Source organism: Morone saxatilis, unplaced genomic scaffold (assembly GCF_004916995.1).
Source record: "Morone saxatilis isolate NCDOM2014 unplaced genomic scaffold, NCSU_SB_2.0 Contig16, whole genome shotgun sequence".
Taxonomy (NCBI): Eukaryota; Metazoa; Chordata; class Actinopteri; family Moronidae; genus Morone; species Morone saxatilis.
In genome coordinates this window covers 16,102,488-16,121,137 of record NW_023339718.1, presented here as the reverse complement: position 1 = coordinate 16,121,137, position 18,650 = coordinate 16,102,488, and the positions used below count along the sequence as shown (strand labels likewise).

The 18,650-nt window shown below is 37.9% G+C and overlaps 1 protein-coding gene across 1 annotated transcript in view; it reads right to left on the bottom strand.

Annotated features, from left to right (window-relative positions):
• si:dkey-215k6.1 (transmembrane protein 132D) overlaps positions 1-18,650 on the bottom strand; it is a 234,919-nt gene that overhangs the window by 107,304 nt on the left and 108,965 nt on the right. The window contains exon 4 of the mRNA XM_035657686.1: positions 7,460-7,600. Within this exon, the coding sequence (XP_035513579.1) occupies positions 7,460-7,600 (141 nt within the window). The remainder of the gene's footprint in view (positions 1-7,459; positions 7,601-18,650) is intronic.

The following is an 18,650-nucleotide window of genomic DNA, read 5'->3' as shown; positions in this document are numbered from 1 at the left end:
CTCTGTCACACACACACACACTGTATGGAATACAAACGGGATATGAGTCTAACTATCTGAAGGGAATTCTTCATTTTTCTCTCTCCAGGGACAAACACTAACAGCAACTGTTAACTGTCAACTGTTGTGCTCTCAGGACCTCTTTCTCTCTCATTTTGCATGTTTTATTTCTCTCACTCACTCCGACTCTCCCTTTCTTCCTCTCTCTCCCTCTCTATTCCCTCTCTTTCTCTCCCTCTTGTTGGCAGACAACCCTCTTTCTTTTTACCCTTCCTCCCTGTTGCTGTGTTTTTAATCCTCATGTGTGCCAACAGAGACTGCAGACATCTTGGCCCCATGTCTATGCTGTGTGTGTGCGCGTGTGTGTGTATCCCAGGGAGACTGCCAGCCCTCAAACAAAAGCTCTCTGTTAAGTTAGTTTGTCTTTACAAACGATTCAAACCATACAACACTTAACCCTGTGCCCTGCATCTTTCCCTCTTCTTGTGTGGATTTAAACCAGTTCAAACGTTTAAAGAAAACCACAACTTGATCCTCAACCTGTGTGTGTGTGTGTGTGTGTATCTGTGTGGAGCTGGATTTGTGATTTAAATTTTAAAACTATAATCATCGTTCAGAAGGGTACAGGCTCCCAGCATCTTTTACAGACTACGTACAGAATATTGACTCAACATTATCTAATGTGTGTGTGTGTGTGTGTGTGTGAGAGAAAGAAAACTGAAACACTTTCAGTTTCAATGTACTTAACTAAAGTTGATATGAGTGCTTGTACCTCATTTGTGCTTATTAAAACTGTATAATGTTTGATTATGTGCACATTTCAACCAATATAAGTAAAGATATAAATACAGAGGTACCACCCTCCACACACAGACACACACATGTCACAGTTTGTGTTTGAATAACTAATGAAGTTTAACATTTATGAAATGTATGACTTGGGTTGATGAATAACTCATGTTGTGTGTTAGCTTACCTATGTGTTAAGGCATGCAATGATGCATATGAACATGTGTGTATATGTGTGTCAGTGATAATGCACTTTCAGTGGGTGCGTTTGCATGTATTTGCATAAGTGTGTATCAATTCAGGTTTCCTGAATATGTAAATGCTGTGCGTGTGTGTGTGGAGAGCTACATTAGTATAATCAGGGGATCTTGTTGGGGATTTGACACTCCACTACATGCCTGTCAAAAATGTCTACACTATTTATCATGAATAAACACTGGGGACTGTAGGAGTGTGTTTACGTAGTTATTTTGGATCTTAGATTTTGTAACATTGCATGTTGTGTGCATGTTGCAATCTTGCTTCAATTCTTCATGTCTTTCTGTATTCTAAAATAAAGAAAATATGTTGCTTTCTGAGCTAATTTTTGGGGTAGAATATGTATATATAATATGTTATTTATCAACAGGACGGTGAGGAAAGATGTGCTTGTAACATGCCAGTTTGTAGAAATGAAGCAGCCCATGTGGAGCAGTTAGTTTTGCTCTCATTTTATCTCAGTAACACAGAATCTATTATTACTGTTGGACACCATGTCTTCACAGAAACAAGGATTTAGTTTTACTGAGCATTGCTCAAGATAGAAACGTACGCAACACTGATGATGAGAAATGAACCAGTAGTGTTCAGCAACTGTCACTTTATGTTTAAAAATAGATTTCATATAATTATGTGATTAAGATGCAAAACAACAAACTAACAACTAACAACTTAAAAAATAGAATTAGTTCGCTGTGAGTTTTGATCTGAAAATGTTTATTTTTTGAAGATTAAAAGTCTGCTTTGTGTTAGCTATCCTCTTAGCTACTTTGACAAGGTGAAAAGAGAATTTATCAAAGCGGTCCTTAATGCTTTTAACTCTATGAAAGTTTATAAAAACACACATCTATACATTGATGCCTACTATACTGATTTCTAGATGTCACATCCTTTAGATCTCAACAAATTTGGGGAGTGTTTATTATCAAAAGTTGACTAACTTAAAAGTTATGGAAAGGTTCTGTCCTTACAAGATACAATTCTTATCTGTGCCAACGCTAAACATAGATAAAAGCACAAATTATCACACATCCTTTTTGAGGTTCAAGCCTGGTGTGTATTGCTTCAGTACCTGCTACACACTGTTCAACTATTCAAAGACATTGATTATCTTTTTTAAAATGCTACAACATCACCTAATTCCTGGAAAATTGCTGTTCGGTTTTTGTCTTTTGTCTGATTTCCCTTTTACTAATTAATTTAAATATACAGTACATGCAATATAATATATTCAAATATGGTTCAACTACTGCACATAATGTTGTAAAATCATTAAATTGAATGCTTTTTCATGTGGCTGCCACTGCAAGCAAATGGCTCAAGATGATAAAAACTTCAACACTAGCACACACACACACACACACACACACAAGCAGATAAATAGCATGTCCGTGTATGGAGTGTGGACAGTGCATTACCCCAGTTCTGGTATTGAACGAGGCCCATTAGCAGCGTTAATCTATAGATCTAATCATGATCATGAAATAGAGCACTGCTCCCATTCTGGCAGCATCAGACACAGCCATAAACTATGGCACATTTTCCTCATATAACCCACCAGGCAAAACTGAGGTCATTTTGAGCCTGTTCCACTTCTTGTTAGGTTTAATCTATTTAAGATGCAACATAGTAAAAAGATTGTAAACAGAGAAGAAAAGAGAAACAAATTTTACAAGTCAGACATAACTCCCATGAGGCTGGGAAAATGACTAACACTATCAGTAACAACAGCGAACATTCAACAAGGTCAAGCCTACTGCATAAGCAACCCAATTTATAAATAGAAAATGGAAGAAATAATCCAAAGATTTGTTAGAAATAATAGACATAGCAGGATTATAATAACATGATATTAAAATGATACTAAAATAGAATCGACAGGGACAAATGAATGCTTAATAACATATAAAAAAAAGAATTCTAACAAAAGGCAAATCTTGCTCGAGGGCACCTCAATGGCAGTTTCTGAGGCAGTGGAGACACAAACATGCACATCCAAAAGTTATAACTCATTATATTTTATTTTTTCAAAGCACTGGTACTAAGCGGCAGAAGGCCAGGGAGGCGGAACTAAGCAGAGTGTCAATAACACAGTATGATGGTGCTGTGTAATTAAAGCTAAATGATACCAGAATGGTTGAATAGTGAGAAATACACAAATAATAAATAACTATTGTGTAATCAAAATCAATAAAGGAACAAATGAGAGCTGTAGGAGAGCTTTAATCCAAACTTCTGTGTAAATAAGGGGCTTTAATGAAAAAAATAATTGAGGTCTCCAGGGACATGTGATGGTGTAATTACAGTCATCATGAGCAACAATTTATTTCTTTTTTTGGTCTCAGATAACTGTCAACCTACATACATATATACAAAAATACAATATATGTAAAACAGCATACATACACCCACCTCATCGACACTTACATCGATAAACATACACATCAACACACTAAAAATCATACCTACACACACAGCAAAGCCTACGTTCTGGTTCTAATTACTGCATCTATTCACCATGCATTCCCCATTATACACATATAATGAACACCGTATCATGTCGGATGATATTATATGATAGAATAACAATAGGTAACAGGAATCAATTCACAAGATTAACTGTCAGAGGTAGTAATCATTCACCGCCCTCTCATTCATAAAAAAGCACACTCACTGTTTCATGTCTCAACCAGTAATATCTCATTAGAGATTAATACAGATCAGCTCTTTTAATTAGCCATCCCGCCCACACAATTGATGATAAAAGCCTGTGATCTGTTGTATGCTGGCAACAGTCTGCATATAGTGTACGTGTCTGTTGGGGTGTGTGTGTGCGTGTGTGTGTGTGTGTGTATGTATATGTGTGTGTGTGTCTTGCCTGTAGTAAAAAAATGTCAGCTTCACTCCCACCTGCAGTCTTCATTGCTGTTTCATTAGGGAGGTAACACGGAGGTAGTGCATTGAGTGCACTGTGTGTGTGTGTGTGTGTGTGTGTGTTCTGCCCATGTTTATACAGGCCTGTGCATTTATGCAAGCGTGTACATCAGTACACTTGTATATATTTGTGCCTGCCACATCATAATCTGAGCTTTTAGGCACCTCTTTGTTACCAGTATCACTTTGAAGATGGCAGAAGCATGTATGTGTGTAAGAGGATATGAATGTGGAAGAGTGTGTGTTTGTGTCTGTGATTCTCTGTATATGTGAAAGCTATATCATAATCTGGTTTCTAAAGCACCACTTTCTATGTTTACCCTGACGTGATGGGTTTTTCCTTCAGGGCAAGAAAAAGGAAACTGTACCACACATGGCTATGTGCCAAAGCGCATGGAAATAAGCAGTCGTTTAGAGTCACCTCCATCTCAACACCTCAAATAACACCATCCTGATGGATGACAACGGGCCAGGAAAATAACTTATTTGCCTCCAGGCTACAGTGGCTGGCACATCCCAAAATTCATCAAATGCCTTCAGTATTTCATCAGCATTTCTGAAGTGCACCACAGAAGTACGAATCCCTGAGCAATCCATTCCATCCAATCCAATCCATCCAAGAAATATCCAGAAGATGTTTACACAGCATCAATACCATGTATGTGTTTATATTCACTAGTATCCACCAGTAAACCTGTTGCTGTACCCCTTTTCCCAAACAGTAATTGTCCATAACTACATAAGGCAGGTCTGTCAAGTTTTTGATCTTTCAACATAAGCGTTGTGCATGTGGTTGCAGAGTATTGCTCTTACTATATAATCATATAGTCTTGTTTTAGCCAGCCAGCCCACCAGCTAAAGTGTATGGAATGAATTAAACATTGTTCTAATGTGGGATGTCTGATTAATTCAATCATTCAAGACAGATGTACAGCAACAACAGTAGCAACAACTACATTAATAGTAATGATCGATGACAATCATGAAAAAGACGATGACAGCAGCAACGATGGGGGACAGCCAGCAGCGACAACAGTAACTGTAGCAATAATAATACTTAATAATAACTAATAATAATAACCATAATATCAGTGATTTAGATTACAGTAACTACTCTACTTCCATGGCCAAGGAGCATGTCATTAAGTAGCAATAACTAGTTGTTGGGTTTCAGGTTATGCTAAAAGAAAGTTGACAACTAGCTTATCCAGTGTGTGTGTTTTACAGTTTACACTCAGTTACTCGAGCCAACATTACCCAAGATAGCATTACATTCACCAAAAACAACACTTGTCAAACATCATCATCCTAAATGCTCTCTCTGGCGTTGCACGGTGACTAAGGGAGGTGGGGCTTAGCAAATGGTCATGGTATGACTCTAGTTTGATTCCAAAAAAAAAGTCAAAAAGATAGATCCTCTACCAAACATATTCTACAAAGACACTTAGTTCAAAGTTTAAAAAACATCCGATGAAAACTTTTAATGTCTTATGCTCTTAATTAGAAAGCTTAAAGCTGTTGTGTCATCAGTTTCGTTTCTCTCTATTCCCACATTTGGGTTATCCGTTGCTGCCGACGCTGTCCATCAGTCAAGGCTAGACATGGCTAACGGCTAGCTAAGTGGTGCTAATTGAGCCGGGGTCCTGCAATAATAGTTTTTTCCAATGGGAAGTCATTCATCAGCACTGTGCTCAAACAGCAGAGAGAGGGAGAGAGAGAAGAGAAAAAGGGAGGAGATGAGGGACACTTTAGTCACTCCAACACAAGGTTGGAGAAAGAGATTGATGGATAGACAGATGAGGTGAAATTGGAGAGAGAGAAAAATTAAATGAAGACAAACAGAGACATATAAAGAAAAGAGGGGTAATAAACCTTTCGCATCCATGTTTAATGTTTTTGTCACTTGAATGTAGCATTGTTTAGTTTACCTAGTATGATCACTTCACTTAAAGAACTGCTCCAAACTGCCATTTACTATATCTGTACTGCACTGAAATACAACAATCAACATTTAAAAAATACACAAGGATAAACAAAAATGAATGATTTGTTTCCACCTTAACGGCAGCAACAGTTATTTAGCTATTCAGCTCGGCCTAGCTTCCTTTTCAAGCTGTCAATCACAGAATAGGCATTTTTCATATTGTGCATATCTCAAATTTGGAGTAAAAATCTTTGACTGTAGTCCTCGGAGCTTGCTTTGAGCTGTGAGTCAAACCAGTATTTACTGTGTGAGGCTATTTTAATTCATTTAATTTGTCTTCCTCACCTGCATTGTGTTGTTTTCGTACCATTACCTTTTCATACTTGCTGAATAACTTTTTTTTCGGTCCCCAGTTAACCTCTGTCTCTGTTTGCTATCTTATTATTTTTTTTTTTTATAAGTGAGACGTTTTTCTCAGCACCTTAGGATTTTTACATCTCACCACACTGATTACATTTAATCTGTCTTTGTTTTTTTTTTGTGGAATTATTGCTACGTTACAACAACTTCATACTAACAATGCGCTGGGATCAAGTACCTGTACCTGTCCATCACATTAGCAACAAAATAAAAACCAGGGTGTATTCACTCTGCTGTCGCTGGTTCTACCCTCTTGACACAAACAGACTCACACACTCAAATCCTGACGCACACGCCAACATAGCCAACCAAACAAGAACAGAGCAATTACCAAGTAAATGGCAAATTCTGTATGACGCATGGGTCAGTGCCACTGCTGCTTGTCAGCCCACCGTGTGTGTATGTGTACTACATACCGATGGTGTGTATACAGGATCAAATGAACAATTGTAACCCCACTACTTCAGCCTATTCAACACACACACACACACACACACACACACATCTGTTATTGTATGGATTATAGGTTGGAGTTCAAAGGTCAAATCTATTGACTGTCTCTCAGTCAATAGACAGAAGGACAGTCTTGCCATGTTACCATGTCAGTGCAATAACTGTACATTGGCTATAGTGTTCAAAAGCGTACATTCAGATTAAAACCATAATCAGTCTACATTAGAAGAACCATTAGGGTGCCCAGTTAGCTCAGTTGGTAGCACTGGCGTCCCATGTACCGAGGTTGAGTCATTGCTGCAGCGGCACAGGATTCGAATCTGACCCGCGGCCCTTTGCTGCATGTCATCCCCACTCTCTGCCCCCCTTTCCTGTCTGTCTGTCACTATCATAAAGGCAATAAAAGCCCCAAAAAATACTACTTTAAGAAGAACCATTCAAATTTGGTTCCTATAAACCCAAATCTGCAGATTATACATAAATCATAAATATTTAATTTGTTCTTTGTTGCAGACACAGTCACTGTAAAAACAATTAGGATCTCTAGCTGCCAAAATGAAGGGTTTTAACAGTTTTATGGGGAATAATCGCCAGTCTCTTCAGACATTATACACACCCCCAAATACTCAAATACAAAAGAAATAAGCTTCCCAGGTTCTGAGGTGTGAGATTCAGTCCTACCTCTCTGCTGTGGAGTAGGCCTTTCTCTGACACATCACTGCCAACGAACTGCTTCCCGGTGCCATTTCCTGTTTGATCTCCCATGCAACGAGGTTGCTGGGTTTAACAGCCAGGAAGTTGATGCCTGACTGGAACCACACCCTGCAGAGCGTGATAAAGAAAGGAATGAAGGGAGAGAGAGAGAGAGAGAGAGAAGAGAAAGTGAAGTTAATCTTAAGTTCACACAGGCACATCATAAACAAAAGAGGAAAAAGAAAGCTGAGTTGTCACAGTGACAGTTAGGGGGAATTTGCTTAAAACCGAATTTGCTTCGCTTGGAATTTCCCTGCCCCGATTTTCTCGCTGATTTTCTTTAATCCCTGATACGTGCGATACTCTCTTTGTATAAAATGCCTTTTAAAACTGATTTACGCAGGATGGTGCCACCTCCCACGGTATGTTTTGGTGGGAAAAGACAAAGGAGTGACAAAAAAGTTAACATTTTTTCTCTCATTCTCTCATTCTGCTCTCTTTCTTCCTCTCATCAGCACCTCCTTCACCCCTTTTTCCTTTTAAATATGTATTCTTCTCTCCCTTACTCTATCTTTCTTTCCTCAGTATTTTGCACAAACTTACATTCAGTCTTCTTCTTGTCCCTCACTTTTTTGCCATCCCTCATTCCTAATTTCCCTTTCTCCTCTCTCCAGTTAGATTAACACCATTCATCTTTGCCTTCCTCATCCCCTCTTCATTATCTACTGTCTCTTCCAGTCCTCTCTTCCTTGTTCATTCCCTCTTTTCCTAACCTCCTCTCCCTTTTCACACAGGTTTTCCTTTATTCTGGATGATTTCCTCCTCCATTTCTCTTGGCTCCAACTCTCCCTATATTTCCTTCAGTTTTCTATTAGATGTCACACCCCTGCTTTCCTTCCCATCTTCCATATTCTTGCCCTCCTTCCCTTCCAGATGTCCTCTTTCTTTCCATTCCTCCTTCCTCGACATTCCCTCGTCGCTCTCTCTCCTTTTTTTTCTTAGCAGGTCTCCTCTTTCATCTCTTTCCCTCACCTCTTCCTAAAACTTTTTTCTTCCTTTCATCCATCCCTCTGCGATTTCCTTCCATTTCTTCCTCCCTCTCTTCTATCCCTATATACCTTACTTCAACCCTCCCTAAGACCCTCCTCCATCCTTCAATCTCAAGGCATTCTATGGTTAATCTCTTTATTTTCTTTCTCTCCCTCTCCCTCTCTAATCCGTCCCGGTGTGTTTTGTTCTATTTATCACCTTGACGAGACCCTCCCTCAGTTTATTAACACACTTTATAGGCTTGTGCACACACGCACGCAAGCTTGTTTACTGCGTTTCTTATTAACACACGTACAATAGTCTCTGCCAAACAACTATGCAAATACAAACACAGACGTACTCTCTAATAAACTTTTTCCCCTATACAGAGGAGGGGAAAAAAAAAACTGCCAATCCTCTTTGTCTCCTTTCTCATTATAACTTTCTTGTATTTGTCTCGCTTCATGTCTTGCCAAAAAGCTGCCTGCAAATATGTCATGGCGGTCCCGTGCCATGCATTCTGTATGTTTGTGAGTGTTTATGTATATATGCACCTGTGTGTACGTGTGTGTGTCTGTCTAAACAAGAAGCTTTTTCGTGTTTGGCACAAGGGAACGTCCCTCTTATGAAAACTTGAAAACCCACTTCTTTCTGTTTCACTCTAAACTACTTTTTCTTGGTATATATAAGGAGTAAAAAATGCTCCCTGGTTGACCGAAGATTAAAAAAAGTGCTGTTTTGCAAGTAAGGCTGTGTACATGTTATTTGAGTCTGGTGTGTGCTCATGTTCCCAAGTAAAATACTACGTTTGTGTGTGTGCAGCGTACAGCATAAAATAACGGGTGGTCCCCTAAAAACTCCTCTTTTATTATTCAGCAGCTGAATGTTACATAAAATTAACTTTCCAGAAAACTCCCACCAATTGTTCTGCTTCCTCTGTTTCTTTCTCTTTCTCTCACCCTATTCTCCATGTCCTTCCTGTTCACTGTCCTCCTCCTCAACCAGCAGAAGATAATCCACTTCAAAGGAAACGCAAAGCAATGAGTTAGGAGAGAAAAAAACAACCCCCCCCCCCCCAAAAAAAAACTAAAAACAAACAAAAACAGCCTATATAACATGAATTAAAGAATGACAATTGAGAAAAGATATGTATGCCTGAGCACTGGCTGAGAACTATTTAACTCAAGAGACCTTTAGACTTTTAGGTTGCGGCAAAGACAAATCATAAATAAAACATACTGGAAAGGTAAAAATAATGATAATAATAAAACACCTCCATGAAAAATCCTTCAGGTGAGAGCACAAACTTTGCTCTGGTTAATGTAATATCAAATAATACACTTTCTTGACCAATTCAGGAGCTACATTCCTATAGTACAACAAGACCAGAACCCAAGTTGTGACAGGTGTAAAACTGTAATCCACATTAGCTCAAAGCAACAACTATTACAGAAAGTAGAGGCCTGTCACCGAACATTTTAAGACTGACTGCCAATAATTACAACGGGCATAGTCTGAAGAGTGACAACCACTGCCAACAATCTATCTCAAACCGGACAGAACATACCTATTTTCTGTGCAATTGTAGGGTATTTAAATTGGACCATTTCAGAAAGGTATAAATAACAGTGGACGAGACAATAACATTGGGGCGTTTCCTTCAGATGTCACCCGTGCTTCTTTCTTGCAGCGTCACTGCAAGTTTTATCCAACGCTTGATAAACCCTGGATTTTCCTCACAAGCTTTGCTGTGAGGGGGTCATATAAAATAACTGTGCTTAATGTGGAAGGAGTTGGTCATTGAGATGAACCTCCAGAGCCTTATAACTGGACTCCAGTCACTGCAGCTCCCCACAACTCTGTGGAGCATTTTAGTGTCTTTCAGCTCATTATTTTGGTTTTATTGCCTGCAACTTTACTGTTTCGGTTAACTCCCACTGCTCTCATCAACCTCATTTCCAGCCAAGGCAGGCAGCTGTTTTCAGCAAAATGCTTCACAAAACAGCAGACAGACAAAGTTAGTGAGTAGCTTAGCATAGTGGAGCAATTAGCAGCTAAAGAGCCAGATATTCTTCTCGAGAGTTGGTGGAGACTAAACAGTACTAGAAGGAGCCTAATCGATTCAATGTTGGATTTGCAGAAACACAATTTCAAGTTAATCCTCATGTGTCAGCTGGATGTGTTGCACCTGTTCACAGGTAGGCATCAGTGAATATAACTTCACAGAGCCATACTATGTCGAACATGTCTGCCATTGTGGAAAACTAGTTAATGCTGCTTTAACCACAACCACAAATTTTCTATACTAGGTTGAACTAAATTCACTTGCCTAGATGAGTCTTTAAAAACACAATGACCTACTGTATAAGAAGTTGATGCAACAGTATTGTACAATATGTATCTTTTCAAACTTCTTTGGCCTGCGTAAATGCAAACACAAGTAACTTTTTTGCTTGCTTGCTTTGCTAAAACAGAGATTTATCACCAAAATGAAAGACTTTTCTTTGGCATTCTGTAAACAATCTTAGATCCCTGTAAATTTATCACAATATGCTGAGATGGGTTTAAAACTCTGAAGTCAAAAATAAGTGTTCGAATGTTGGTTCAGTCAAAAGGAAACTAGATTGGGGCTTTCAATCACAAGTGAGTCTGTGGCTTTTAGTGGTTGTCAGTTTACCCCTAAAATTCAAAGATGATGTTTAAATGAAAAGGTTGATTGATTTTGCATGCCTGGATGATGAACACACACACACACAAACACACACACAGAGAGAGTCATATATAAGAAAACACAGCGACACTGTTGTCCCATGGTGTGTCTGTCAGGACGTCGGTGTGTGTGCATGTCTGTCAGCAAGCAGGATGATGGACAAGGCTGCGTCCCTAAGCTGCTTCTGTCAGATTCATGTACAGCAATAGAGCCTGACAAGTGTCTGTGTGTCTTTCTTTTTCTGTCTGTCTGTTTTTTTTCGGTAATGCACGAAGACAAGCAAAAACATCTCCCTACTCTCTCTCAAAGCCTTATTCATCTCCATGTTTTTAATCAACCTGTGTTTGATTTTTAATGTCAGTTATGCTGCCTTGTCTTCAAATTGGATGACTGATTGTCTAGTAAACTTCCCTTAAAAAAGTGCCTTATTTACACAATAAATCTATGAGTCTCATAGAATTTCAGTGAAATACACTTAAAACGTTATTTACACCAGGAACATTAACTGGCCATCTATTTCTCCCTTGTTCCCTGGGTGACACTCATACATTAGACACTTTCACAGCTACAGTCTGCTCCTGCTGGCCATTGAGTAGCTCACAGAGCATTACAATTGATTTTCTTTTCCTTTTTTTCTGGAGCAGTGCCTTGTTTATAGGCACTTCAACACCAGTTTTCCAAGTGGAAAAATAAAGAGTAAAAGAGTCAGTGGAGGAAAAAAGCAATAGGGCATCGTGCCAAAAAGCTATACTGTGAATAAAGTTTTCCTTTGCTCTTTTAAATCACAATTGCAAGTTGAAATGCAAAATGTGCTGCTGTCATTGTGGTGATGTCTTTCTTTTTTTATTTGTGTTTATTATAATTTTTTTTTATATGCACCAGAGGGTCCCTTTACCTCACTTATGCAGATTACACATCTGCTGCTTTTTGGCTTTTTCTCCAAGAGACATTCTGAAAAGACTCCATCTTTAGCTGCTGGGTGATTATGGTAAGAGACACTGTTTACCAAAGAATGGCAATTTGTGGAATAGATGTGGAATAGGTCTCATCAATTTAAGGTAAAATAACCACAATTTTAAAAAATGCCTGCCAATCTCCTTGTAAGAATTACCAAATACATAGTTAACCCACATCTTTATTGACCTTATTTATCAACAAAAAACTAAAGCTGACAAAAGTGAGCAAACAGTTCAATGGAGAGGATGAACGAGAGGAATGTGAATGAAGCAATGCATATTTATAGCTTAGCCTTTCCACACAGGATTAGTGACCCAGGAAAACCAGAAATATGTGTGAGAAAAGGATAACAGATTGTTGTTTCACAAAGAAGAATCACCAAGTCCAATTAATTCCCTTTACAGCTAACCTTATCCATTAACTAATCTTTCTACATCTTCACCTGGTTTTATCCAATGCAATGAAAATAGGAACACTTTTATTATAGGTGATTGTGTAATTGTCAGGAGATACATCTGACACACACACGCACACACACACACCTATTGGGAATCATCAATACACACCCACACACTATTTCTTTCTTACACAGAAGGACAATCAGTATCAACCCAAGGTCATGCAGAGTCACATGTGTGAATGTGTGTCTGAGTAAATCACTGTGGTGTTAGTCGTAACTCTGGACACTGGGTTTCCTTGAAGAGCATCTGCTGATATTAGGACAGATTTACACTCAGCAGAGAGAGACAGACAGAGGGGGGGAGAGACAGAGACACCGGCATAGAGGGAAGAGGAGTGAACATGAGGAAAAACAGGGTGAGGAATGAAATGTAGAGGAATTATAATCTAGAGACTGACTGACATCAGACACATACATGCTAAAATGCTGGTGTCCATGGCAGTAAAGGTTTGTGGCACAACAAGGCAAGGTTCTAGCCTATTCTTTTATTGCACAGTTTATTTATTTAATTCATTATTTTCCCATGAAATTCCACTTTCTACATCTTTGGTCATGCACATGATTTGACTGGTAGCAGGCAAGCACACTTTGGTCAAATAGCACTTTCTAAAAACGGAACTTGAAAGTGCTTTAAATGGAGAAAAAGGGGAAATAAAGAGATAAGAGGACAAGGAGAAGTAAGTATACAACCAACAATGTTTTAAAATTAAGAAAAGCTTTTTAAAGATGTGAACTGATGTTGCTCCTTTTGGAGGCTGTTCAAGAGCCAGTGTTGACACCTACAATCGTTCTTTTTAGGTTCTTTAAATATATCATATCCTGTAAAAGGTTTTGTCTCTACACCAACGTAACCTCTCTGCAAATTCCTGCTGTGTGGTAAATTTATAGACATCAGGGAACCTCCCATTATAGCACAAGCCTTTATTACTTGAAAAGTCTGTGTTTAGAGCCTGTGGGCTTTAAAAGGCTAAAAACTGACAGATCTCTTTAGTAAGCACACAACTCAGCAGGCTTAGTAAGTCTACCAAGGCTTAAACATGACAAGCATCAAGTTGATAAACGTTTTAGGATAGAAAAGTAGATCTTAGGCCCTCAAGGTTTATGTGCTCCTTTTGTATGAATTGTTTTGATGTTCTTTTCACTTTATCAGTTTTTCATGAGTGATTCTGCAGCAGATTAGAAGTAATATTTTCAAGTTTATCGAAGTTGAAAGAAGAAAGCAAAAAAATATATAAAGACCTACAGCAAAGCTCCAAACCAATTCCCAATCTGCAGAAGATGACATTACAAGCTTTGTGTGCTCTAATCTACGATGGCAGCTAATGTAGAGCTACAAAGGATGTATGTACAAAGATGCTCCAGGTAGTAACCTGTCTTGGATGTGAGAGGGAAGATGGGTTGTGTTATATCTCAGGTATCTCACTGGTGGTATCACAAGGGCATCTCCTGATTAAATCTGACTCATAGAATCTCCAGTAGACTCAGCAGTAAATTAGTTGCTGTCAACAATGATAAGACATAGATAACCAAAATCAATCTGAAGGGTACTGTCACTGTATCACTACTATGAACAACTGAAAATAAGGTCATTATAATTAGTTTTTTCATACCTGTGGCATGTTTGTGTTCGTAACTCTTAAAATTAAGACAGAATTTCCTAAAAGTCTCAAACAGGATGTTCCTGCTGCTCGACCCTCACCTTCCCTGGTGTCAGTTTGGGTTTTTGTTTTCTCTTTTGTTTGCTTTTTTTCATCTCATTTTTCATCTGTTCCAACATCTGTTGTTGGAAGAAACTGCCACTCTTGCAAGTTTCTCAGCAACAATCTAAACTCTGAATCTAAATGGGGAACTTAAGATGCATGTTACACATTCATGTTTGCGATTCCACCTAATGTGAAGAATTACAGCCTAAACATATTACTATGTTCTTGCAGTTATAATGCAGGTAAAGGTTATAGAGATCTTAAAATATCCTTGGAAAATACTATTTTTACATTGAAGTCTTTTAGTGTTTCAAAAGTATGGTAATGGTTGATTTTATTAGAAAACAACACCACAAATACCCATTTCTGTTTCTGGTCTTTTCTAGAGCAAAAAGGAAAACATTCTCTTAAAGCACTCTTCTCTCCCATTAACTGAATTAATCTCAGAGGACATCTTTTAAGAGGTTAATTTCGCTCTCAAGCCATCAGTTTCAAAATACAAAGCAGGAATCTCTCGTATGAATGTCAATGCATCATACACACGAAACTACAGTTCCTCTGGTTTTGTCCCATTTTCGCTCTTGTGAGCTTGTTCTTTCTTCACTAATACTATTATTCAAGTTTTACAGTGATCCATAGCTCTGAGCTTTGCACTCAATACTATTGGACTCTTGTAATGTTCAAGGAATTTAATCTTATTCTACAGTTGCACTCATTTCCATGCTGCTTTGGATCAAAGTGTCAGCTAAATGCCTAAAATGTAAATGCAAAATGTAAATGCAAACCCAAAAGGCATTCTTCTCAAAACAAAAGAGCAGACCTGGAGCCATATGCTTTGTGTCAGAAAATGTTGTTGCATGTACAGCAGCAGATGTGTGTAAGAGACAAAAGTAAAAGAAGACATATTGTTCGTCTGAAGTTGCTGCTGGAACAGATGTTTTGGGGGAGGACATGTTGGAAGGATACTGTAAGAGGCACTGTAGAAGGCTACCATAATGTTCATGAACATGTCCAACAATTCTTACATGTAATTAAAGAAGTGTAGGGCTAGATTTTGACACCACAATATATTTAAACTAAGGTAACAGAGAGAAAACCTAGATGAGGTTCCAGCTAATGCAGAAGCCAAAACACAGCAGTAGTTCTAGCAGTATTATGTAGTAAACATCTGTGTTTGGTTGATGGTTACAATCTGTTGTTCGGCTGAGAGGAGGCTCTATCTAATGCAGTTACAGTAAGAAAAATGTGATTTCACATGGAAAATATCTAATATTTAAAAAATTGCCTACAATTTAAATCGCTACCCTCATTGATAATTCATGACTTAAAGAATCAGCATTGGCAACAATAAGTAAAATGGCAGCACTTCTTTAGAGACGCAGACAGATGTTCAACTAAATTCATCACAACACCTGCATATTCCTCGACACATTCTGGAGAGGCTGCCTCCATTGGACATGAGTGGCATTTAAATGAGTCAACTGTCAGATCATTAAAATCTTGTTTTCTGCTTTTCTTGCCTTTTGAGAGGCAGAGGCAAAACAATCTGTTGTGATCGTAACACTGAGAAGAGGCAGGGTTACTTTTTTACAAGTGACAAGCTGTCAACAAATTGAAAAGTTGAGACAGTAATTTTAGTTACAAGGTCTTAACAAGTTGCAAAGTTGGTGTTATAACAAGAAGTTCTCCACCTCAGATTGTGCATAATTATTGGCTCATCAGACTATTGTTACATCAAGGCTGTTATTAAAGATGAACCAAATTTGATTTATTCTCACTTCTCACAATTTTAGAAGGCTGTTTAAATCTGTTTTTTAATGTAAAATCCATAATGTATGCTCAGATTAAATAACAAAAGAAAAGGGAAATACATTGTATAAAGAAGGTTTAGGTACACAGTTATATAAAACAATTTTAGAAGACAAATACATTATTATTATAATACATTCTATTTGTGTTCACATTGCTGATTGATTGCCTTGTGGGAACAGGTACTTTCACCTTGAATGTATGCATTTTTTTGAAGTTGGAGTAATGGACAGATGGACCGATGGACAGATGGACAGCCAAGGGTTTTGAAATTTTACAATAAACAGGTGGGATTGTATTTAAGACACAGTGAAACAGATGGGGAGCTATAAGTTTGGAAAGTTCTAATAAACAGTTGTTAAACATTTAAAAGAAGGATGTAAAACCGCCCTGTTATGTCGGTCACAGGTCAAATCCTGTCTCTCTGTGATAACATCTGTTATATCATGCTACCCACAATTTTTTTCTCCATTTTTTTCTTTGAATTTCCCTCCCTCTCTCAGTCCTTTCTGTCGTGGGCCTTTTATTCACTAGTTCTTTCCTGTGGTCTCTCTTCCTTTGTTGTCTTTTTATCCTGTCTTTCATTTTTTTGTCCCTCTGTCGCTCTTATGTTGACTTTTTTATCTTTACCTTCTTTAAAGCTGTCTTACACTCTCATCTTTTGTCCTGGACATTGTTCTCTGTCACTCTCATTTCCTCTTATAACACAAATATAATATCACACAAAAAGCTTTTCCTGAGCAGCCACTGTCAGTAGCAGCAGGACTAACCTGATGATTAACAGCCTTTGTCATTATATTACCTTTGTTGAGACTTTGTTCAGACTGTATTCAAATTCTTAATTACAGATCCAGCGGAATTATAACTCTTGTCTGTGTGGAACCAAAGCAACTAAAAAATTCTTAGGATTATGTAGCATGAAGTGAAGCTGAATTTGACAAAGAAGACCACAGTTTGTTTCACGTTTCCTAAGTATCAATAAAGTACTTTTGACACCTACCCTTAAAAGGTCCAGTGTGTAACNNAAATGGAATATAATATTCATAATTATTTTTTCATTAATCACCTGAAAATAAGAGTCAATATGTTTAAGTTACCTCAGAATAAGCCTTTTATATCTACAGACACTGGAGGTTGCTTTACTGACATGTTTCTACAGTAGAATGGACCAACCAAATACTGGCTCTAGATAGTGAGAGTTCCAATGTGAAACTACACTTCTAGATACTGCTAAATCCTACACACTAAATACACACTGATTCTTTAACCATAGAGGTAGCAGATCAGAAAATGTATTTATGGCACTACCAATGGTCAGTATGGACATCACATCAGAAAAACTCTAATGGCAATGAATGTATTTCTATTCAAATGTTATTATGTGTGTTTTTGATTTGCACTTAAAACAGATTTTTTAACTATTGCAAAAAAGTTTTTATGCTTGAGGTGTAATAGTCAGATCTGTGTAAACCAATAAGGAGACTGCGACGTCTCTCAGATTTATACATAAAAAAAACATAAATGCTCAATCATTCCATTATGTTTTCTACATTGTTCATTTGAAGTTATACTTGGCGATAGCATGCCAAACAGTTGCAAAACATTTAACCTAATGGAATGTTAGAAAATGTTTTATCACAATAAAGACTTACGTGGGCCACTGGGTGACTGTACATTACGGAAGCCGAGAACGGCCATGGATTTCTTTTTTTTATGCACTGTTATATCGTGATAACGACTTATTATCTCATTATCTCGATATAATAAAGATCGTTTTCTCGTGATAACTAATTGTGTGGTGTGCGTGTGTGTTTGTTATGGGCTGTGGTGGTTAGGAGGTGCTCACTCTCTTGTATTATAGGTCAATTGTGTTTGTTGATTTAGGAAAATCAAAACTGAAGGTTTGTAATCTTTTTAAGGTATTATATGGGTGGCATGTACTACGGAAGCCCGGAACACGTTCCATGGGAATTTTTTTTTTTTTTCAACGGAATTCCGTTCGTTGGCAGCTCTGTGTACCAAAAGTTTGTTTCCGAGATAACGGAATTAATTATTTCATTATTCTCGACATAACAAAGGTGTTATCTCGTAATAACGACTTAATTAATTTTCTTTATCTTGAGAATTAATTAATAATGTGTTTCGTCTTGATGTCAAAAAAAAATGCGCTGCCACGAACCGGCTTCTGTCAGCTTACCGGTAGGCTACAGCTAACGGCAGTGGCTTTTTTTTTTTTTTTTTTTTTTTTTTTTTTTTTTTTTTTTTTTTTGGAAGGCGTTCGTGGCAAGCGCATTAGTTTGAAGTCCAACCAAAACAGTTATTAATTAATTCGTCTATCACGAGAAAACAACTTTGGTATCAAGGAGCTGAACAAACGGCTTCCGGTTGCCACTGGGCTGTAGCTGTGCCTACGGTATAAGTTACACTTTCGTTGGTTTTTGTTGGTACTTGACTGGGAAAAGCCGTTTGTGGCATGCTCTTTTAGTTGAAATCAAGACGAACACATTTTAC